At 40.6% G+C, this 25,011-nt stretch overlaps 1 protein-coding gene across 19 annotated transcripts in view; it reads right to left on the bottom strand.

Moving 5' to 3' along the window:
* KALRN (kalirin RhoGEF kinase) overlaps nt 1–25,011 on the bottom strand; it is a 523,049-nt gene that overhangs the window by 117,546 nt on the left and 380,492 nt on the right. For all 19 annotated transcript variants that reach the window (XR_014560170.1, XM_083722227.1, XM_083722230.1 and 16 more), the window contains 10 exons: nt 23,743–23,809; nt 22,892–23,001; nt 21,588–21,657; nt 20,708–20,797; nt 14,887–14,979; nt 9,499–9,610; nt 8,605–8,795; nt 8,195–8,296; nt 6,004–6,146; nt 4,869–4,971 (listed from right to left, as the gene is read on the bottom strand). Coding sequence is in view for 18 of the 19 variants with exons in the window: in XM_083722227.1 (XP_083578353.1) it covers nt 4,869–4,971; nt 6,004–6,146; nt 8,195–8,296; nt 8,605–8,795; nt 9,499–9,610; nt 14,887–14,979; nt 20,708–20,797; nt 21,588–21,657; nt 22,892–23,001; nt 23,743–23,809 (1,081 nt within the window). In the remaining variant the exon portion in view is untranslated. The remainder of the gene's footprint in view (nt 1–4,868; nt 4,972–6,003; nt 6,147–8,194; nt 8,297–8,604; nt 8,796–9,498; nt 9,611–14,886; nt 14,980–20,707; nt 20,798–21,587; nt 21,658–22,891; nt 23,002–23,742; nt 23,810–25,011) is intronic.

Below are 25,011 nucleotides of genomic sequence, written 5' to 3'. Positions count from 1 at the left end.
TGCTGTGCATAGATAACCATCTGCCACCATGAGTGATGCAAATGCATTGGAAGTGCAGGGCATCAGATTTTCAACAAACAAATGAATAAATAACATGAATTTTCACTGTTCGTTGTGAGTCACGCACCCTAACCTTTTGAAATTACTAATTAATAACAACCGGATGTCTCACATTAGTACCTGTGTGGTCAGCATTTATTGGGGTAGGTCAATGAAGAGTTCTTAGAACTTGATTGCTTTAACCTCTTACTTGAGCTTTGGTGGGAAACTGCTGTTTCTGCCAGAGAATTGCGTTTTAGTCCAGTCTTTGTTTCTCTATTGCTAGGGAGGGGTGGGGAGGGTGTGCATTCAGAATCTCAACCTGTGCCTGCTCTTATAATTCCCACTTACTGAATTGGCTCCACTTCCATGTGTGTTGGGGGGGGGGGAGATTTGAGGATACATGTTGCAGGAATGTACACCTGCTCTACAGTGGCATTCTCTTTACTATCTGATAGATAAGACTTGATTCCTGTATACAGTGCTTGTTTCTAGAAAAACAGGTGCCAGTACTCACCATGAAGCTGTTACAGTAAGTGCCACATTTTTTAACAAAAAAAGAGAGGTGTACCGGTACCGTGTACCCTTGAGTAACCCCTGAAAAAAAGCACTGCCTTTATACAAAACACTAACCACATAGCTTTTTGTTCTGTTGTTGTTTGATTCTTACACTTAAAACAGTTATGACCACTAGAATAAAAAGAGTTTTCTATTTGGGGAGAGGGAGCTACATCAATACAGCATAAAGACTCTTGGCAGCATATTTGATAGCAGCACATTTGAAGGTAAAAAGGGCATTGTCTATTCCTCTGCAGATAATCCATATGGGAAAGTTATCATAAGTGGATTCTGAGTTGTATAGTCAAAGGGAGACTTCATGCTCACCAAAGAAACATTAAACTTTAAAAAATAGTTAAATGCCACTGGAGCTGCCAACGCTTCCTCCTCCATGTTCCAGCAGCCAATCAGGATCCACAATGATGCAAGCCAAGCAGGACATCAAGCAACACAAAGCTGCTTGCCCACCCTCCCGCTACAGCTCCCCAGTGGCATCGCAGGAAGACACATGCTCAAAAATAATACAAGCCAGACTAGAACTCTAGAAGGCAAAGTGACAATCATATTCTGCCCCCTCCCCATCATGGAGAAAATTTGAAATAAGTTACCAAAATACAAGTCAAACAGAAAGCAGTCTCCATACCATACATTACAATATGAAAATATAACATAAGCATGGACTTCAGATGAGAGCCCCATGGGCCCCTGGCTCCTGACTGTGGTAGATGGGACTTGATGAATTTTAGCAGTTGCATAACTAAGGCACAAAGTAAGTAAATAAGTAAGTAAGTAAGTAAGTAAGTAAGTAAGTAAGTAAGCTGCATATTGAGCCAAGCAAATGAACACAGGCAGTAGAAGAGCAGGCAAATGGAAGGCAAGAGACAGGTAAATTCTGCCACCATATCAACCTAATGTGTCCAACTGTTCAGACACTATTTCTGATGGCATTAATACAGCCTGGATAATTTTTTCTTATTGTTCACAGCCTACAGGAATACACACACACACACACACAGTTGTACATTCGCTTACATATCCCTCCGGTGACGTCAACTTCGGAATACGTAAGCAGCAAACCCGGAAGTATATTTCCGGGTTTTTGCCACATGCATGTGCGCAGAAGCAGTCTCTCCAGTTGCGAAAACCTCAGGAGCCGGCCAGACCTCTGGAACAGATTCCGTCCGCAACCGGAGGTACCACTGTATATATATTTTCAGTGAGTGGTATATAAATTGGCTGAGTATGTTTTAGTATAAATGTGACCGGTTAGAAATCATTTTTTCCACCTGTAACATGCAGCCTTTGGATGTTTCAAAAAACCTGCATCACTCCCTGAGAAAGCAATGTGTGACATATGCACATAATAGGAAATCACTGAATTATTGGCCTTTGCTTCAGTTTTGCAGGGATGGGAACAGCTGGAGAGGCTCTGCAGATGTGTTGCCATGGGAAATTTGCCTTAAATTCTCAGAAAATGCATAATCTTCTTTGAGGATGGGGATGTTGGTGGCCAGAGTGGTCAATAAGTGAGTAGATCTGCTGCCAGCTGCTAGGGTTTGCAATAGTCAGGATAAGGTGTACAGTCTAATTTCTGCCACAGTTTCCAAATTTTGAAATGAAAAAAAGAAAAAGATCCTTCAGACAAAATATTGCAGACTTCAAAATGTATTGCCAACAGACTTGGTTCCTTGCTTTAAGGTCACTTTTATTGTGAGCAAGATTATTGTGGTTTTTCAAGGACTTTGATTATGTGCTTAATTGTAATATGTCATTCTTTACAAAAAAAATTTGAAATTCAGAGATTCAGACTGCCAAGAAAGTTAAGCAAGTGTACAACCATGATAACAAACTAGAGCTTGATCTCTAATCACTTAAGCAAACCACATACAAAATTGGTCCTAAGAAAAGAAAACAAAAGGAAGAAGCATAGCTAACTTTTGTGCTGCTTCTGAACAATGTGTTTGGAACAGTGCATTTGCCCAGCCCTACTGACCTTTTAGACATCTGTGAAGGATCATATGACTGCCACTTTATTGGAAGGAAATTAAACCAATAACACCAGAATATGCCTTTAATGCAAACATAATTTGTATATCTGAGGACTCCTATAAAAGTTATTCATTTAAGATTTACTCCTGTTTCACAGGTTTGCTCTGCCAACAATGCTGCTTATGATATTTACCCTGCTTCTGGAAAGGACATATGTTCGACCATGGAACAGACTCCCTCAGGTGGTTGTGGACTCTCCTTCATTGGAGGTTTCTAAGCAGAGGTTGGATGGCCATCGATGGTTTAGTTCAGATTCCTGCATTGCAGGGTTTTGGACTAAATGACCCTTCCAACTCTACACTTCTATAATTCTATGGCATGTACCATAACATTGTCCCAAATGTACCACAGACAATACTCTTCAGGCAGTTTAGGAATTTTTTTATACCTTTACTGCTTTTGTACCTGAACCAAACAGTGTTATTTCAAGACTCAATAGCAATCAGCAAACTACAGCTCAGTAATTGCTTCTGCATGATTCTAGATTCAGGTAGATAGCCGTGTTGGTCTGACGCAGTCAAAATGAAATAAAAAAATTGTCCAGTAGCACCTTAGAGACCAACTAAGTTTGTTCTGGGTATAAGCTTTCGTGTGCATGCACACTTCTTCAGATACACTGAATCAGAAGTCTGCATTCTGAATTGTGTGCCTTGGGATTATCTATCTATATGTCTGTCTGTCTGTCTGTCTGTCTGTCTGTCTATCTATCTATCTATCTATCTATCTATCTATCTATCTATCTATCTGTCACCGCTGAAAGATCAGGAAACAATACCAAGCAGATGCATTTCTGTTCCCAATCAAATTAATATGGCAACTGAATATCCAGATCTGAACAATGCATTCAATGAAAACAGAATCCAATCATCTTCAAGCATTCCAATATGTCAAAGAGAGAAAAGATAGAGACTATTCAACCCCACAAAATGACTCCTTACCAGGTTTTGCACTTTGGACACCACACTAAAGTCTTGTGCTGTTCTTGCTGAAGTGCGTTTGAGTTCCTGGACCTGGCAGCCCTCTTCATATGTGGTTTATCAATTCCTGACAGGGCCTCTTCTAACACCACCAATTTCCAGGGTCCAACAAGCTCACATCCCCCATCTGTCTATGCCTCCAAGCAATTGTGCTGTACAATCTGAAATTTGTGCCTTAAAATTTCGAGGAAGCAAGCAGAGCCTCCCTCAATCCAGAAGTAGTACCCTGATGCCCACCAGAATATTGAAAGAGTTTCTGGACTACAAATCACAAATTAATCTACTTACAACCTTAAAAACATTCCTTCCCCAAGTGACTACTTAGGTTGCTTATGCTATCAGGCTGGCCCTGCTAATCAGCCCTTGCCCCCTTGCCCATCCTTCCTCCTCCACCTGCTATTACAGAGCAGGAGTAACACATGGACATTACTTGGAAAGGAAAGTCTTCTCCATGTTATGGTGCCACAGATTTGAGTGCAACTCAGCTCTTTTACATTTGCATCACATAAATTCTTGGTGATAACTACTTAAGGATGACGTGCAATTCACAATGCCAATGTGCCAAGAAAGAAAGAAAAAATAACCCTGGATCCAGTTTATGGAGCGAATCCAGCCTGGCTGCTTTACTTTTCCAGGATGCTCACACTCACAAAGAATGAGTTGTATTCAATTGTGTCTCTTCAATGAGAGAAGGGCAATTTGATCCAATTGAAACTTCTATGAGTAGAAAGGCAGAAACATTGAATCATAGAATCTTTGAGTTGGAAAGGACCCAAAGGTCATCTATTCCAACCATCTGCAATGCAGGAATCTCAGCTAAAGCATCCATGACAGATGGCCATCCAACCTCTGCTTAAAAACCTCCAAGGAAGGAGAATCCACAACCTCCTGAGGGAGACTGTACAACCTCCTGAGGGAGGAGGTAATATTTTCTGTGCCCCTCAAATCTGCTCCAGAGGATGTTTTTGAATAGAATGGAAAGCGGCACAAGTGAAATTTGCAAAAATCATCTCCTGTCCCTTTCCACTCATGGAAACCTCCACAGGATCAAAGAGACTTCTGTCAGCTGAGGGACAAAGTTGTACATGACCTGATATGAACTCTATACAGCCATGGAACGTAAACAGACAGTTTAAGCAGTTCCAAAAAGACAGAACACTTAATTTTTATCTCTGATGACAGTTTAATACTTCAGATTCTTCTACCTAGAATCAGCAGTGCTATATTTTCAAGAACAAATCCTACCTTGTCACTGTCCACTGTATTTTGAGAAGTTCTGGATGCAATTGAAATTGTGTCTGGCTGACTGCTCCCATCTCCTTGGCTGTCGGCATCTTCTCCTCCCTCTCTGCAGGGAAAGAACCAGAAAATTTCGTCAATGGATTTGAAAACTGCTCTGCTAGTGTGTGAAAAGTCAGTTGCTCAGCCGGTCACATTTGTGTTACAACTCAATCTGTAATTTAGAATGATGTCACCTCTACCATGAAGCTAGCACATAATAACCATGTTTGCTCTTGGAAATTGACTATCCTGGGCTTATATGGTGACAGCAATGTTTCTTAAAATAGCTCTGTAATGAGGGTGGCCTGCCCATAGCCCATTCTGCTTGGATTTCTCACATAACCAAACCAAGCTATCTAGATTATAGCTTTGCTGTTTTGGAAAACGGACGCCAATTGCCAAGGCTCATTTCTCAGTCTTTGCATTTTTAGTACTTTGAATTAAGAAATCATAACAATCTTTAAAGAAAAACGTACAAAACATTAATATACTGATACCCTTCCCCTCCATTTTATATATTTTTCACATTTTACAAGTTTTTGGAGTATTTCATACCTTTCCATTCAAATGTTCTCTCTGTAAGTCATACTATTGTGGGGTTACTTTGTATGTAGCAGGCGGCAGGTTGTATGCCTGAGTCCCTTCTAATTCCTGGATCCAACAAGGATTCAATTGCTGGAATAGCCAGGCAAGTTTCTTGGTAATGGCCGGCTAAGTATGGGTTGCTAAGGTAACAAAGGAACTGGCTCCAAGCTAGAGGTAAAATGGGTTTGGGGGGGGGGGGCTCCCACATATAATTGTTAGTTAGAAAGACAAAGGCCAGAGTTGAGGAGTGTGAACTAGAAGCAAGGAACCAGCTGGGTAGCTGAGAGACAGAGCCATGCCTGATTTCTGCTGGATCCAAGGCTATGGCTATGGGAGAAACTGATCCCTGTAGACAAAGTTTATTGTGCTGCTGATATTCACTGAAACAACTATTTATACAATTACTCCCACGTTGACAAATCTTCACAAAGCCTTTGCATAGCAAACTAATTACCTTAAGCAGAGCATCAAGTGATTAAAAATCATAGCTATTCCAAGGAATTACTAAGATTACCTCTTACTGTTGTTTCTTTGCTTTGCTGGGGTTTTGGGGAGCTGTATTGGCTCTTTCAAGGCTCCCTTTAAGTGTATCATCCTTTCCTGAATCACTTCCCGAATATTTTTTATCCACTCTTGTTTTGTTTCAATGTTGGATGCCTAAAGAATTCAACAGAGAAAGCAGAAGTATGGCTTCATGTTCTAGTGCTTTGTTTCAGTTTCTTCCATTCCTTTGTTCTTCATTAGAGAACAATCTGCCTGGGTAAATCATAAGTAGTTCAAGTGTCAAAAGCACCTGACCAGCTGCTTTAGCAAAAACCAGATAAGTGTGTGTAGTACATGAAATACAATATGCCTGACAGAGGGGGAAATAGGATGTTGTTCCATCACTAGGATTTCTGTATGCTACAAGGTCCTTGTTAAAACAAAATCAATCAGCAAAAATGACCAGCTTGTTCAGGTGGTGAAAAAATCGTTAGAGTCAAAACAATCCAGAGAGACTGGGCAGTAGTTAAGGGGCGGGGGGAGGGGGGAATACTATAAAGGAACTTTCAGTGAACTTGATTCTCTTCTGTTATAAGCAATGAATAGCAAATACATTCCTTACGTCACACCACGTCAACACCGCAGACCATTTCCCCCTTCCCCCCTCTCCCCCCCCACAACTGCATGTCTATAACAATAGTGTCTCATACCAAACATAAACCAACTATGAAAAAGACTCTATGAATTGAAAATGGAGATGCTATGTGTCCTCTTCCTTGTTTATGTGTTTGTTTTTTAACATAAGAAAATCTTTAATAAAAACCAATTTTAAACCCCCCCCCCCCGAGACTACTTCAGTCTCATGAATCTGATAAATTGTACCTGATCTGCATTCAATTGGACCACATGGACTTTTCCTAGCAATGCCTGGGCATGATTTAATTTCCTATCAACCTTCTAGACCTTACTTTAAAAAAAAATAAAAAAATAACTTGCTAGGTGCCTTGTTTTAGTTAGGAAAGTATGTTGTCTATCAAGGACAAGGGCCATCATTCTCTTTCAAGCCTTTGAAAGGTGTGTTGTTTGATTTGTAAATCAAATGAACTTTCAGGTTACAAGTACCCAGGAAATCCTTAGAGAGGCAGATCACTATTGCAAGATGGTCCTAAGTCTGTAGCCTTAAGGAATGGGACTAGAGAGTGTGTGGAATTTGTGTGTAAGCCTTCATGATTAATTTGTTGTTGTTTTTTGCTCCATTTGTGCGTTGAGTTTGTTTTTCTATAACCTTTCCACGTAAAACCCTTTTCTTAAGAAATTATTGTATCACTTTAGTACACTTTTATCTACGCTTCATTAAAACCTTGTTATCTCTGATTATTCACCATGCATGTCTTAAGCCAAGTTCTATGCAGGTGGCGCTGTGGGTTAAACCATAGAGCCTAGGGCTTGCCAATCAGAAGGTCGGCAGTTCGAATCCCTGCAACGGGGTGAGCGCTCGTTGCTCTGTCCCAGCTCTTGCCAACCTAGCAGTTTGAAAGCACAAAGTGCAAGTAGATAAATAGGCACCGCTCTGGCGGGAAGGTAAATGGCATTTCCATGCACTGCTCTGGTTCGCCAGAAGCAGCTTAGTCATGCTGACCACATGACCCGGAAGTTGTACGCTGGCTCCCTTGGCCAATAAAGTGAGATGAACGCCGCAACCCCAGAGTCACCCACGACTGGACCTAATGGTCAGGGGTCCTTTAACTTTATGCTACTTTAAGTTGTTCTTGGGGAGACATGAGGGAAACTTTTATGTCAATTGATGATAAGTAGCTTGGGGGGGGGGAACCCAATCACTTGCTGGTAGAGAGCCCTGAAATGGGGAGAGTGGGTGAACAGGAGCCATTGTGTTTGGCAGGATCTGCATCCCCATCACAGCACAGGACCCAAGGTGGCTAAATCATATGGGCACAGCATCCTAACTCCTACCTCAAGGCCAGTTCAGCTGCTACATAATTATGAATGCAACATCATCAGGTGGACTGTATAGGTATGCAGACTCCCAACTGTGGAAGTAGAGAACTGCTAAGGAACCACAGTCTGAAGAACTGGACTCTATTCTACATCAAACTCAATATCAAACTGCCAGCTGTACCACAGAGCTAGGTTTATCTAACAACATATGGCTGCTGAGGTAGAACAATGAGATGAAGACACAGAAAATAAACTTGGAGACTCACTTTCAGCACTGTTTTGTTATCTGAGGAGGGAGTCCGTCCAGACCACAAGGCAAATTTGCAGGGATCTCCTTCCACATGCTCTGTCACTCCCAGCTCTGAGGTCTGTTAGGAAAGAGAGATGGTTGGGAAACACATTTTCTACAGATTTAGAACTGAGGCTAGGAAGAAACTCACATCTAGTATAAAACTACAATGGATGTAACTTTATTGAATAGTGTTAAGCCTTTTCGGGTATCCTCTGCACATTGCTTCTCAAGTAAAGTAGAATAAAGCTAATCCTCATGGGATGTGGCACCAAACTGCTAGCATCTTCCAAATTTGGTACAAAGACATGCACACCTTATTTCCGCACCCTTCATACTTAAAAAATAAGCCCATACAAACATTCATCCTAGTCTCAGCAAACATACCAGTAATTTGTTCTTGTAAACATATTTAGTGTGCCCTGCAGAATCTTTGATCTCTTTGCTGAAAACAAGAGAAATTTCAAAGAGAAACAAATGTCTCTCACGACCCTTCCGGATGAGAGATTTGGGGTCCCACACTTGAAAGGAATCTTGAAGGATCAGTTCTCCCTGAACATCCAGATTTTCATCAAATCCTACATATAAAACAAATCAGATCAAATGAAAAACATAAAGATCATGAAATGAAGTTGGTTTTAGACAAACTGATAAGACAGAGACTGAGAAATGAAACTTGTTCTCTAAAGAATTACCAAAAGTAAGGGAAGAGGACATATGTGCCACATCTATAAATGCCATGAAATTCTGTGCAAGTCCGAGATTGTGTCTGACCTCCTTGCCATATCAGTCTTGTGTTCACCACCGAGACCCCCTTTTCCTTCCCAAAAGAGGGATTCCATAAATGGGGTGAGGAAGCAATGACCCTTTGGAACTCTGATGCAAATACACACTTGCTAAAGTTGTACAAAACTACTGTACAGAACAAAAAATAGATTATGCAACAAGAGGGAAAGGGATTGGTGAAGATGTGCTGAGAAAGGAATGGGGTACTAGTTAAACTTGGACAAAATGTGGCAACTTCAAGGAGATATGTTGTGTGTTGAAAACAAAAACTTACTTTTAAGAATGTGTGGCACAAGTTATAGACAGTCTCAAGTTCTTTCTTTCATTCTTTCTTTGGGAGCAGGAATCTGCAAAGTTACTTAGTAAAGCCAAGTATCTGTAAATGCTGTTATCGATTTATCCATCCAAAAGAACGCTCACTTCTGCACTTACTGGCATATTCATGTATGTATGTATGTAGTAACATTCCTCTCCCTACTGTCAAAATCTGCTTACCTTCCAACATGCTAACATGCATGGCATCATTGGCTTTCTTGGGAACACTGAGCATCACTTCCAAACCATCCTTGAGTTCTCCCTTCCCTTCTTCACAGCATGTTAGAAGCTCCTGAAGAGAAACAGTAAACAAAGCAAAACCCCATTAAAGATTGCTGCTTCCTTAATTTGCAGTCAGTAAGAACATTCAAATCAAGGTATTTGGCACCTGGATGAGTGTGTATCTTGTCAGATGTAGATAATGTTGATATAATATCAATAACAAACACTCATTCTCCACTTTACTGAATATTAAAGTTAAGTTCAGTACTGGGTATTATTATCACAATATTGCTTCAGCTCGTTTTCTCCTTTGTGACCTATCTTACTTTATCAAACCTTTATTAGGCATTATAGAAATAAAACCTTAAAAGAGAAAATAACATATAAAAGCCTTGAAATATATATAAAAAGGCAGCAGTTTGCTAAATGCATATATATATATATACATATAGAGTCAGTGGTTTTCCTTGTTATCCTGTTCCTTGGAGGACTGCTACCAAAAACTCGGCTACCCCCACCGTTACCCTTTGGTCAACGTCGGATAGGTAGAAACCCACACATTCACCTTGCTGCGGTTCCAGACCACCCAAAAGAGGGGACAGCACGCGTTGACGGAGCATACTGTACAATGGGCAATGAAGGAGAATATGCTCTACAGTGTCCGGGACATTCATAGAGCATCTGCAGAGTCTCTTGTTTCTAGGAATGTTTTGATATCTTCCCCTGACAAATGCTGAGGGAAAAACATTCAAACGGGCCAGCATAAAAGCCCTACGTTGGGCTGGGATTATTAGTTTAGTGACGTAATTGGCTCTGCTATCTAAGATATTTAATTCATAGAATATGGGGGAGCAAATTTTGTTTACAGCTGCCATAATATTTTGTCTCTCGACCTCCTTTAGTCTAGTTAGGATATTATGGGAGATATATTGCTCACTAGAATTGTACAGGGGCTCCAGCTCGATGCCTAAAGATTCAATCTTTTTTTCGAGGTGCTGATACCATCTTGATTTATAGGAGTCTTTGAGCAAATCAGCGAGCAGACTTGATGGAGGGCAGCGAAAGTGGCAGCGTAACCAATACTTTATTGAGGTGGACCATGCCCAATATTCCATTGTGTGTATGCCTATTTCTGCACACATTGTTTCATATTTGATCATAGCTGGGAGTCCAAGAATACGTCTCAGAAAGCTAGAGTGAATCTTTTTTAAATCATTGTTATATGCTTGGACCCATAGCGGGATTCCATAGAATATCTGGGATTGCACTTTTGTTTGAAATATCTGATTTGCCGCAGGAATAAATTGATTACCTTTCTGATAATGAAAACGGGCAACTGCTGATGAGATGCACTTTGCCTGTTTTATGGCATTTGTGCGATGGGTTGCCCACCCTAAATTGCTCTGGAATAAGATTCCCAGATACCTATAGATTTTCACTTGTTGGATTTCTTGCCCTCTTATTTTCCATTTCTCTAATTTCCAACCATTCGAGAAGACCAAAATTTTTGTCTTCTCGTAGTTTATAGAGAGTTTGTTACATTCGCAATAGAGGATCAGTGAAGATATAAGACGTTTCAGACCCAAGCTCGTTAAGGATAGTAGGACAGCATCGTCTGCGTATAGTAAGAGAGGAACTGGTTTCTGATTAAGTTTAGGGGCATGTGATTCTATTTTTTGAAGGTAATCTGGCAAGTCTGATAAAAATAAATTAAATAGAAAGGGGGCAAGAATACACCCTTGTTTTACCCCTTTCGAGATTGGGATGTCTGATGAAAGGTGACCTTTGATGTTAAGTTTGACTTGACAGGTATTGGAAGAGTGTAGATTTTGCATTAGAATCAATAGGCGCTGATCAATTTTTAATTCTGCGAGTTTCCTCCACAACTTTGGGCGGTCAATTGAGTCGAATGCACCACGAAAATCTACAAAAGCAGCGTATATCTTAGATTGCCTTTGGGATCTGTATTTTTCAACCAGATGCATAAGTATAAGACAGTGGTCTAGTGTGGAGTAACCTTTGGAGAAACCTATTTGTTCTTTCCCTGGTAAATTTAGATTTTTCATCCAGGTAAGGAGTTTAGATAAGAGGTGCTTAGCGTAGATTTTCCCTATCACTGATAGAAGGCTTATCGGTCTATAATTCCTTGGTTCTTTTGGGTCGCCATTTTTAAAGATTGGAATAATTATTGATCTTAGCCATATCTCAGGTATGATCCCATATTTATCTATAAGCGTAAACAGTTGGGCTAAGGGTTCTGCCCACCAATCGATATAGGTCTTAAATAATTCTATTGGTAGACCGTCTGGCCCAGGAGATTTCCCCGATTTGAAATTTTTAACTATCTCTCTAATTTCCTCTTCCTCTACCCTTGGCCACTCCTGGAGTTTAATAATTTTATTTTTGGTGGTTTCATTTCCTTTAAGTTCACTGTGTAGATTGTTAAATACAGATGTAAAGTATTGGAACCATTTGGATTCTGCAATTGGTGGTAGAGTTAGTTGGTTTTCGGCTTTCAATCCTCCATACACTAGGTTCCAGAACGCTTTGTTGTTTTTGCTCTGAATTGAGTCAAATAATTGTAGCCATTTTTGGGTTGCGTATTTCTGTTTCTTTTCGGCCAGAATGTAATGATATTTTCTTTTTTCATCAAGATAAGAGGGCTCTAGTTTAGTGCGATTATTTTTAAATGTTTGGCGCAGTTTTCTTTTTAGCTGGAAACATTCATCATCAAACCAAGGGCTAGCGGTATGTTAGGTACCTAAACTTTAGGTGGAGTACTAAGCTCTACAAACATTTGAAAGATTTCATTATAAATTTTCGGAATATCACTGTAGAAATTAGTGATCTTTAAGTTGGATAATACTTGTTTTCTCAGGTTGGCTGTAAGTTTTTGCCCCACTGCTACACTCATTTCCTGGGACCATTTTAATTGGGTCATTTGTTTGTATTGAGAAGGTTCTATGGTATTGTACTTAGTTATTTTGGTTTCGTCCTTTAAGTTAATAGACAACGATAATGGCTGGTGGTCGCTTTCAGTGCGCGTTCCAATTTTGAAGTCCATGATCGAATTTATAATATTATAAGGGACAAGAATATAGTCGATGACACTGCATCCTCGGGGGGAGAAGTATGTAAACTCCCCGCTTCTATCGCCTTTTGTTGAACCATTCACAATCTGCAAATTAAAGTTGTTACATAATTCAAGTAGGCGTAAGCCTTCGTTGTTAACAACCCTGTCTCTGGAGAATCGTCCTATTTTCAGGGCATGTGCGATATCATTATCAGTATTCCAATTTAGTTTGCTACATAGTTGTTCATTGTTGGTTCCTACTCTGGCATTAAAATCACCTGCTATTATCAGTGAGGCATTTGGGTATTTATCGGTCAGATTTTCTATATAAGAGGTTAGTTGTGACCAGTTTTCACTGCTGCTGTTGTTTTTGGTTGGGGGGATGTAGACATTTACAAGTAGCAAAGAATCTTTGTTTTGGGTTAAAAGTAGAGCTTGTGCAAGTGGTAAGCATTCTTCTAGTTGCTTGATTTCAAACCCTAAGTTGTCTTTGATCATACAACAGAACCCTGCTTTCGGCCGGCCCTTCGTGTTTGTTTTCAATGCGGGTTTCGTATAGGAGGTGAAGCCATTGATTTTGATATCTCTAGTTGACCATGTTTCTTGTAGAAGTATTAATTCAAAGTCTTTAAAGAAGTTCATTAGGTCTGGGTCTCCGCCTTTGTTTCCCCGCCCTGCGATATTCCAGGACAGCAAGCGTAGGGTCCGTTTTTGAGTTGGTGGCTGGTTGACAGCATTTAGTCATTCTAGTTCTGTTATTAAGTCTAGCGAGGGATTTTGTCTTGTGCAGATACAGCCGTTTGTCGCTGCTTTCGGTGGGGAACATAGTGGTGGATCTTTTAGATTCTTTTTTAAAGTGCGGGAAATTAAAATTTCCTCCCTTTCTTGATTTTCTTCCTTAACTGTTCCTTGTTCCTGAGAAATTTCTGTGGCTGGTGGGCTGTTATGGACAGTTGGACTGTTTTCAGTCTCTACTTCCATTTCTTTGGCCTCATTTGGTGTTGAGCTCAGTGCGTCAGGTCTGTTGGAGGTCATCTTTTGTTCGGCAATGTTAAGGTCCTTTGTAGTACTTAAAGTAGGGGTACCTATTTCGTTTGAAGCTAATATTTGATATCTCAGCCAGGAATTTGTGGTTTCATTACTGGAGTTTTTCCTTGCCATTTCATATTGTAAAGGCGGCTGGATTTGAAGCTCTGCGTCTATACATTTGAAAGTTCCGTTTGTAGCTCTCTTTTTGACTATGCATTTTGGGGAAAAAGCTGGTAAGTGTAAAGTTTGATTGTGTGTTGTTTCTACTGCATTTTGTTGACCCTGTTGGTGAATTTCGGTTGTGACCTATCTCTGAGCTCCACCCAGTGACTTTGCATGTGACCCATGCCATTTTGATAGTGACTTGCAGACGAGCAAACATGTGGGTTCCTGGAGAGATTATAGTGACTGCTATGCTCCTCCTCCAGTTCTGCTGCTGCCACATTACCTGGGGTAAAGCTATGGTTTGGCTTAGCAGTATATCCAAACCCAGGCTTGTGGTTTGTCTTACTACAGACAACTATGGTTTGCTCTTGGTTTACAACTCATGCTTTGTTTAGAGGAAACAAACCACATGCTCAGGTTCAGATGTGATGCTAAGCCAAACCGTGGCTTAGCCCTGGGTAGCACAACAGAAGCAGGACCAGGAGAGGACAAGGAAGAAACGCAACATATATTATTATAACAATGAAAAACTTAATGATTCTCCAAGTCTGCTATCTAGTATCACAATGTACCTTGTAAGTGAAATCTAAGTTAGATTACTCAATCTGAGCTGGTGTGGGATTCACATTCCTCTCAGTTAGTGTAAAGGTAAAGGTAAAGGGACCCCTGACCATTAGGTCCAGTCGTGACCGACTCTGAGGTTGCAGCGCTCATCTCGCTTTATTGGCCGAGGGAGCCGGCGTACAGCCTCCGGGTCATGTGGCCAGCATAACTAAGCCGCTTCTGGCGAACCAGAGCAGCACACGAAAATGCCATTTACCTTCCTGCCAGAGCGGTACCTATTTATCTACTTGCACTTTGACGTGCTTTCAAACTGCTAGGTGGGCAGGATCTGGGACCGAACAACGGGAGCTCACCCCGTTGCGGGATTCAAACTGCCGACCTTCTGATCAGCAAGTCCTAGGCTCTGTGGTTTAACCCACAGCGCAACCTGCGTCCCTCTCAGTTAGTGTACCATCAGTTAAATAAAGGCATATGCAAATAAGTATCATAAGAGTAGAAACAAATCACTGATGTACCTTCAATAAAAGCTGGTATTTGGTAATCCTCTGGACAGGTTTGATTAAGTATGAGGAAATGGAGTTGGCCAGACCATGCCTCTGCTGAATTTCCTTTAAAAAAAGTCAAAACAAAACCACAGTTAAGTTAAACATATAAATAGAACACGATGAAAAAGTTCCTAGACTTAGTCAGTTTGAAAAGCAATCACACATAATCAATTTTAGCTGCACAATACCTGGGCTGACCAGTTTTTTTTTGAATAATTATTATGTGGTTACCTGATGGATAACAGTATATCCACAGAGAAATTTTATAACAGTCCTTGTGGTCATTGAGGGAGACCTTTCAATACAAATATGTCAGTTAAGGCTTTCCCAATAAAATAATAAATGGTTTGTTTTAAACAGATCTTTACTCCCATAAAAAGGTGACTTTTTCTTGATAATTAACATTAAAGCCTAGATTAATTTTAATATTTTGGCAGAGATGGTGGGGGAATCACTAAACCCCTTCTACATATGGAAATTTCGATTGCTTTTTAACTTGCAGGAACCCTTTGAGAATGGTTTACTAAATCTGAGTGAAATACAGCTCCAACAAAATTAATGGGGCATAATATGTATTGTTCCTTTTCTGTTCAGCAAACAATAGAAAGCCAGTTAAGTCTTCCTGATTCTCATCACAATCCGTAGACATAGGAGAGTTCTCCCTGTCTTCTTCAAATTGCTCCTAAACTGAAGTGCTTTGTTTCTGTGTAGTGTATCTAAACAAAGATGTGCAGTGACACAATTTAAAATTTCCCGAAACAAAAGTGTTTGGCACTGCTCAAGTTATGACAGAGCAGGACAAGGGAGTTTGTTATGAAATCAGTAAGGCCTAACTCCTGACTCCCCCTCTCCTATTTTAGCAAAGCCATGTTCTTAAGGGGTGATTACAAAAGGTAACAAGGCCAGGCCCACCCTGGAACCCTACAATTTGAGCTACTGCAGTGCATGTAGCAAGAACAAACAGCAGCTGTTCTCAGAGGAAGGTGCAACTTTGATATTGTATAGTTCCAATCTGGAGAAATCAGGAAGCAGCAAGAATCCACCTATGTGTTAAGAGAGTTGCTGAGTAAAGACAGTCAGCTCTGCTTCATTTCCAAGGCACAACGTAATGCTTTAGTAAATGATACTCTGTTTTGCCCCATGACTGATTCCCATTTCAACAGTCAATTACTGTAAGAATTACTATAAGGATATGTACAAAAACTAGTGTGTCGATCGTAACTTCTGATAAAAAGTTTCTCCTCACACTGAGAAAACTTAGTTGGCCGTGGCTTCTCAGAGCATGTGGCATGGATAATGAAAGACTTGCATGTAGTCACAAGTTACAATCTATACATGGGTTTCTTATTAATTTCAATTGCATATAGGGTTACATATAGCATACAGTGCATGTGCAGGAGAAAGCTTTCAGCTCAAGGGCCACATTCCCCATGGGTAAACATCTGGAGGCCACATGCCAGCAGGAGGGAATAAAGCAAAAGTAGGTGGGGGTGGAACCACATACACACCCTATTCACATCCCTTTCACACCCATCCTTCCACACAAATACACATTTGGGTGCATGCTTTTGTATAACATTCAGCTTTCCCTGTTCCAGATTCTCCAGCTTCATCTTATCAGGCTACTCCTTCCTACAGTTCAGGGCGACAGGAGTTTTGCTCTCCTTCCCTTCCACCCTCTTCATCTCAGTCTCGGTGTCTCTCTGCCCCCCCCATCTCTGTGTATTATCTCTCGCTTTTTCAAGTAGCCCTATGCTATTTGTCTTTTATATCAAGCTGGGCTCTCTGTCCCCAGTGGGACAATGACAACAGAAAGCTTTCTTTCAATCAATCTAACAACAACAGGGCGGTGTGTGAGAGAGAAATCTGAAGTCTGATTTTGCTTATGTTGGTTGTGACTGAGGGACATGAAACAACTCTGATTGGGATAATTATTGCTTTGGGATAAGTGGGAGGCAGCAATAATGGCAAGTGCCTCTGAACATACCCAAGTGCTTTTGGAAGAAGTCGAGAGCTGCAGAAAACTCCCTGGAGCATCCAAGCACTTCTGAGTGCAGGCAAGAATGACAGAGGAAGAATGGAAAGGCACAGACACTTCTTTGAATATACAAGTGCTTCCAAGCATGGAGGCTGTTGACTTACTTTGGCAGGCATTGGTATGAGGGTTTGGGCCTATGCTGATGAGGGTATAGGGCTTGAAGGAGAGGGTGCTAGGATTAATAGAAAGGCTGTGAGTGCTGGATGTGGCCCCTGGGCCCCTGGTTCTCCATCCTTAATATAGTGCTTCTTTTGTTTAGTTCAGTAATCATTTCAACTGTGCAAAGTAGACCCGAGTTATCATTCTCTGAGAGATCATGTTTTCTCATAGGCCAGTCACTGAGCGCTTCCCTGTTTCGTTACACAAACTGCAAGTACCTTCCATAACAACAAGTGAAGGGGCCCTAATTAGTCCAGTTTCCCTGATGCTTTTGAACCTAGTTGCACAGAATGAGATGGCACTATTCCTTATACCTGTGTAGGGATTGAAGCTCTCACATGGATGGGCAAGGAAACATGCATGTGAAGCCACATTCAATTTGTGAATGAATTTTGGCTCACTGGGAACGGAGCAGATGAATGCAGTCCTTATCACTGGTTTGTTTTTGTTTTATTATGTATTATTTATTATGTATTATGTACTATGTATTCTCATTTTGTATTTTTGTGTTGTGAACTGTCCTGTGATGTTCCAATGAAGGGTGGCATACAAATAATAATAATAATAATAATAATAATAATAATAATAATAATATGGTACCACCACCTGCTAAAATGAGCATCCAGCTGCCCTGTAGGCACAGGTGGGCTGGGTTGAAGAGGGATCCTGCTGAGCCCCTTGGCTTCCTGACCAGTGCCCAGTCTGTCTGACCACTGGCATCAGGCCTGGGCATCAGGCCTCACAGAGAGCAGCAGTACACTGACAGTGATCCCAGGACACACAGACATGGTTCCCAAACACACTGTTGTCCTACCCAATGCCGCCCCAAACTGTATCCCCCACCTTGCTGTGAAATACACACTCTCATCATGGCCCAGTCTCCTCAACTGCATCCTGATCAGGATTAACCTGCATCCTTGATATGGTCCCTACCTGGCCATTGGATGCTGTGTGTGGAGGCACACAGTATATGTGATCTTTAGATGAGGAATGGTACATAAATTTACTAAATAAATAAGTCACAGGTAAGCTGTCTTCTGGTTCAGCCATGTTAAAGCAGAAGGCACAATGCCCTGCAGGCTGGATTCATATAATTTTAGTGGAAGGAGGCCTCCACAACGCACTCTTTGTGCACTTTGCCTGGGTTATGCCCAGTATTGTTGGCTTTTAATCTATCTTGTGCCAGATTTTCAATGTTAGTTTAGACTGCTGTCAGCTCACACTAAAAAAAAAAAAACATTCAGTTCTAAGGCCAGAATTAGACAAGAAGATTGTGAAAATGTTCCCAGAGGACCTAATTTCCACCATAATGTTCCCCATCTCTGATTTTCTGCTGCCCTCCTTCTGAAAATGACACCTGAAGAGGTGCCAAATCAAGCAAGGAACATTTTGCAGTCTTTTTGCATGATTGGATGACTATGTGAGCAGCTATGACAAAGTACAGTCAGGCTAACTCTCCAAAATGCAAAAAAAGTCAGCTTCTTTTTCTTCCTGTTGCTTTTCGGGAAAAGGGATTTTCTAGCCTAGAAACTGAAAAAGAGAAAGGAAAAATCTACCACTCATTTGCAAAACATAAATGGGATAAAACATCAACCTTTTTTTGTATTAAGCATTATCAGAATATTTCCAACCAGCATAGCGCAGCTGGGCTAGAAAAGCTTAGCCAGGCAAATGCATTCTAATCTGTGTCAATACCCTGTTAAACATGTAAATCTGCTGAAATGTTACATCCCTTCCAGAAACCTTTGAGTAGGCAAGAATGCCACCTGCTGGTTCATATATTTAACTATCACACATATTTTCACCAAAGGGACAGGGATAATTCTAAAAGAGACTCCTATGGGACGCTGCCCAATTAAAAAGAATAATACTCTCTCCACCTTTCTTTTTCCTTAACTCACTTGAAAATGTTCTAAACAATGAGCTAAAAAGAGAAAATGTAATCAAGGACGTGTAATGAGGCGAGTCATATAAGGCTTTAACAGCTGCATCTAGGTGGAAAGACTGCCAAGGGATAATATTTGTAATTTGAGATGTTCAATTTAGGACTAGATTAACCATTATGCTAAGTAGAGGAGGGACCCAGCCAAACTGGAGTCCTACCTATAGCGCAAGCTGAGAGTGGTTCTGTGCAGTAAAAAAGGCTATCCACGCTTAGTTTTTGGTTCCTGAAAAACTGCCTTGGCTCAGAGCAAAGAAAGCAGTGGTTGACAGGGGATTTTCATTGGGTAAACAGCATATGGAAAAAGAGTTAACCTTCATTCCACAGTGCTGCTGTCCTAATCTAGAATGGGTTCCTTGTGGCTGTTATCTGCTGAAAAGAAGGCAGAACCAGTCACAGATCTCTAATGTTTCACCTAGTTGGTCCTAAAAATTGTTTAAAATTAAACAATATTAATTTCTCCCCCCCCAGACTTTTAAATTTATATGTATTTTTAATACACACAGTCTCAAATATTAGGGATAATTTTGAATCCTATTAATAAAATGTAGGTAGCACAATCCAAATTTTAGCAAAAAGCCCCAAATCACTGCCATTAGAATTTGAAATTTTTCACTCAAATTTGAGTTGGCCATTGAATTTACACTTCTATTAATGGAATCAGACCAGGATACAAAGAGCTGTATGGGAAAATTAAAATGTACCACTAGTGCATCAGGGCTTCGGAGACTTCAGGAGAGCAGATTTAATCAGCGCTGTGGGTTAAAGCCTCAGCGCCTAAGACTTGCCGATTGAAAGGTCGGCGGTTCGAATCCCTGCGGCGGGGTGCGCTCCCGCTGCTCGGTCCCAGCGCCTGCCAACCTAGCAGTTCGAAAGCACCTCCGGGTGCAAGTAGATAAATAGGGACCGCTTACCAGCGGGAAGGTAAACGGCGTTTCCGTGTGCAGCTCTGGCTCGCCAGATGCAGCTTTGTCACGCTGGCCACGTGACCCGGAAGTGTCTCCGGACAGCGCTGGCCCCTGGCCTCTTAAGTGAGATGGGCGCACAACCCCAGAGTCTGTCAAGACTGGCCCGTACGGGCAGGGGTACCTTTACCTTTACCTTTACCTGGCCAATAGCAATGGGTTTGATGAAGTGGCATAACCACCACCACCTGAACAGTCCTTCCACACAAATTGGCCAGGACAGAAGGTTTTGCTGCAGCAGCTCTCAGGCTGAAACACCAAAGAGATCTGCATTGGGTTCACTGAGATAGATAAACCACAAGCCCAGGGTCAGACATACAGTAATGCTAAGCAACCCATGGCACAGCTCCAGGTAGTGCAGCAGTAGGACTGGGGAAGGCGCTAAATGGCCACAATGTTTACTACAAGTATGCACATACTTGCATGTTCATATTTAGCCATGGTTTGGCTTATTGCTGTGTGTGAGCTGGGCCAGTGCAGTTCTAATTTCTCAGTGGCAGCCAGGAGAAAATGAGATGAGAGGGAAACCGAGGCAGCCATCAAGTGACTGCTGCATAGTGTCTAATACCACAAGCGCAAAAAACTCTCATATAACCAACAAGCCTCCAAACTGCATGGCCATTGCAACAGCAAAAGAGCAGCACAGGTTATTGTCTAATCTGACATAGAAAAACAATAAACACTTACATCGAAGAATGTTCCTGCATGTTCTAGGATTAGCTGGCTGGAGTCAGGCTTGTTTTTACAGTAGGTAACATACATCTGAAATTTATCTGCCTGTAAAAATAAACGCCAAGAGGGGGGAAAGGCAAGATAATCAAGAGTTGTACTTGCACCATTTCCGATTCAACTTCCACAGAATAAATGAATACTTTATGCCTGTCCCCTCTAATTAGAAATGTACTGCAAATGAAAGGAACAATAAAAAGTATAACAGAGTATGTTAGACTAGTAGAAAAAAATCTGCAAGAAAATCATGATTGCTTTCCTATTAATTAAATGTGTGTCCTTTTGAAAATTTTATCTATAGTGCCCACTGACATATCTCAGTGTCTATTTAAAAGTCCTTTTTTGCCACAGAAATATATCTTGCACAATATATAAGATGAGGTGCTTAGAAATAATTAAATTAGGAAGTGTAATTTTCTAAAAATTGAAATATAAATGTTGCTGTTACCTATGGTACTGTACACCTTAAAAATTCTAGATCTGTCTTAAACTTGTACTTAGTACATAAAAGTTATTTGATCAAAACAAATCTATATTAGCAGATGAAGCCTGGAATTTCACAATTTTAAGTTGCATTTGTGTTATATTGATCTGATTGTCCATTGGCAGAAGTCTGGTGCCCTGTGATGATTTGCAACCTTTTGCAAATAGTGGACTTATTAGATGGCTGAAATTAATGCTTGAGGAAAACTGTCTATAAAGGTTCAATTACCATTCAGCAAGGTACTGCCTGAAGAACTGCACAGTCCACTACTTTGGCCTACTTAAAGCTACTCAGTCCCTGTTACAAATGATCAAGACATCCATTAATAAATGGTGCTATGTTAAGACTCATTACCCAGGTGACAAAGCAATGACCCACATCTTCAGGGAGTTGTTCATATTTTTCCAGTTCTTTCAGAAAAATGCTGAAAAAGTAAGAGAGAGGACTCTGGTTATAATATGCTTGCCCTACCTGCACCCCAACCAACCTGATACAAGATATTAAAGAGTGTACACCCTCCAATGCTATTTGGTTGAGTGACTCAGGGGAACATCACAACCACCTAGTAGAAGCAGGTGCTGGAGGATGGAAAATGCTTTCATATATTTCACAGAAAAAAGGACCCTCCAAATTCATCTCAAATGTTGCTGAGCGTAAAATCTGTCAGTAGATTACAGATGTGCAAACCTCAACCTCTGACATTTCAATCTTAAAGAAATTATTTCACGTCCCCTTGAAATTCCCACAAACTTGATTCAGTTCCCATAATCCCTGACCACTGTGTGTTCTGGGTGGGACTGATGGAAGTTGTGGAGACCAACAACTCATGTGTTCCCTATCCTTGCTATAGATGTTTCAGCTGAGCAGGACCTTTCAAATTCACTTTGATTTTTTCTTTATGAGACATTCAGTAGCAACTCTTCTTTTAGTACAGAATTAGTCTGTACAGAATTAGTCACATTTCATGGTAGGTGAATGGCTGGTTACCTTATCCACATAGCAGACCACACATGCCTGGCTGTAATACTTAGCATAATTGCCATGCCAATTTCCTTATTATGTAGAGCGTGAGTTTCAAAGTTGGGACTAGATATTCCTGAACTGTCTTATTTCTGGTGTAGAAACGCTTGGCACAACTGGAAGGATCCTCATGGGGACCATGCTAGACATTGTAGGTCTGAGCCGATGAGTGGGGAGTGTCATCGCACAGAACATGTCTCCAGCCTGCATAAGCAGGTAGGCCAGGGCTGCCCAATATTTCTCATGTTAAAATCTATAGCACAGTTATTTTCCTCCTCCATAGCTCAGCACCTGTTTTTGCCACACATTAGCCCACTCCTGCAAATTGTTTGACACTTCATAATCAATTATATATGAAGCTATGAACGAGCATTGGGACTGAGCACTCCTCTCCATGTTCCTCCTCTGCTCTCTCTCAGGGCACACTGGTTTCAGCATGAAGATCCTGGCTTGTTCTTGTTATGTCTGAACCAGGGAACTGTAGCTTACTGTTAAATAATAAGCCAGGGTCTATCCACCAGATCCAGTGTGTGATGCCGGAGGAGAGGAGAACTTGGCTTCAATGCTGGTTCCTGGCTTTGCAAAACAGGGTAAGCTTCCAAAAGGGTACCTTTCTCAAAGTGTTGAAGAATACGTACTTATTATGAAAGTCATAAATCTCCTGGATGTTGCCAAAAATTATGTGCTCTTTGTTAAGAATCCCTGGGGGTATCTCCTCTACGCCACTTGTCATTTCCCAAAGATAGGTCTAGAAGACAACAGCAGTTCTTAAACACAGAGAAGAAGTGCACAACAAAAGAAAAGATCTTCCAGTTTTCTTGCCAAAGGCACAGAATATCTCAGAAAACATGGAGCTCTAAGCTAAAAGATAATAATAAAAACCAACACAACTAATAAACCAAAACAATGAATGTGGATGTTTAAGTGATAAGAAATAACTCAACAAATTTAAAGATAGATGCTTTGATGTTCAGACATACCTTCAGCTAGTTCAAAGGTTCAGTTACCATAACCTTTTATTTATTTATTTCTTTTTTGCTATGCATACAAAACCTTTTTCTGAGGTCCAAGCTGAACGTTAGCTTTTTGTCTTCACACACGAATTAATAATAATAATTACATTTCTTACCCACGCTTCACCACAAACAATTTAAAAATACAACATTAAAAGCTGTCTATTACTTATGGTGTTGCATGTCTACAGCAAGAGTAATATATCAGTTTTGAACACATACAATGCACCCAGCTTCCATTCTACCTGTAGAAAATATCGAAGGTTTTTGCGTTTTCAGATTGTTGAAACACAAACATCATGAACCAGCCTGCACAGTACAGCAAACCTCCACACAGGTCTCATCTACTATTACATCCAGGCAAGTTTATAATCCTTGAAAACCCTGCCGTAGCTGAAGACCACAACACCACATCATGGTGGTAGTTATTATGACCACCAGCCATCAGAAACAGTACAGCGTCTTTATAAACATACCTCTAAACATTCATGTAAATCCCTGACATAGGCCTTCTCAGTCTGAAGCAGTTCAGCCATGATGAATCTAGGAGCAGAAATGCATGGGAGTAAATCTGTATATTAAACACAAACTCCCTCTTTGTTATATTCTTCATAAGAAAGAAAGAAAAATACTTTCAATGTTACGTAGACCAATGCTATGGATATTTGCTGAAAGTAAGCGTACAGAATATTGTAGTCGTTATCTTTCTGGGCTGCCTAAATTACACATTGTAAATGAAAGAATAAAATATTGTTTATGTGACCATCTCATCATGTGTTATAACATTTCAAGGTCATGGGTTCAAGCCCCACATTGGACAAAAGATTCCTGCATTGCAGGGGGTTGGACTACATGACCCTTGTGGTCCCTTCCAACTTAACAATTATATGATTTCCAAATTAGAAAAGCATTCATGTTAAGGGATGGAGGGATTACAAACTGGAAGTGTGGGGAATGCTTCATGCATGCAATAAGCAAGTGTGGACACTATTCTGCTTTCTCCAGTTTTTTGTAATGTATGAAAAGAGAACTTAAGTATCTCCTCTATGATGTAGTAATCAGCCTGGGACTGGTGATATCCAGTCAAATCCACGCTAAGCCACAAAGCACACTGGGTGACATTGGATTGCACCAGACACTATCTCAGTTTAAGTTATCTCACAGAATTGCTGCAGAGATAAAATTGGGGAAAAGAAATTGTGTATACTGCCTTGAGCTCTTTGGAGGAAAAGTGAGATATACTTTATGTTTCCTTGTATAAGACATCCCTATGTCTAAGACGCCGCCTACTTTTGGGGACCCCAAATTTAGAAAATGGGCATATGCACTATCTGTGTATAAGATGCCCCCAGATTTTTAACCTTATTTTAAAGTAAAAAAACCCAGTCATATACACGTAAAAGTACGGCAAGTGTTAATAAGTAAATAAAATGTAATTCCTCAAGCCATTTGTCCCTTCCCATCAGTTTACATTAGTTCTTTGTCTCTAGCATATTTGTCTTTTCTCCCTGATTATGGAAATACATTTAGAATGTATCATATCATGTTTGAAGATTTATGTATTGTAGCCATCTCTGCATTTTTATGTAATTTGCATAATACTTGCATAATTCAATAAATTTCTAGAATCAAGTATAAATGTTGTTAATCTTGTTCTGGTTATTGTTGGAGGTATTGGTTGGTTGCTCGAGAGCAATCAAGCAATATGCCTCAATAGTCTGTTCTAAAGCTTTCTTATTGGTGGT

The sequence above is a fragment of the Podarcis gaigeae genome (genome assembly GCF_964106915.1).
Source record: "Podarcis gaigeae genome assembly, chromosome: 1".
In the NCBI taxonomy this organism is placed as follows: Eukaryota; Metazoa; Chordata; class Lepidosauria; order Squamata; family Lacertidae; genus Podarcis; species Podarcis gaigeae.
Note: the sequence above shows the minus strand (reverse complement) of the source record. Positions and strands in the feature narration are given on the sequence as shown.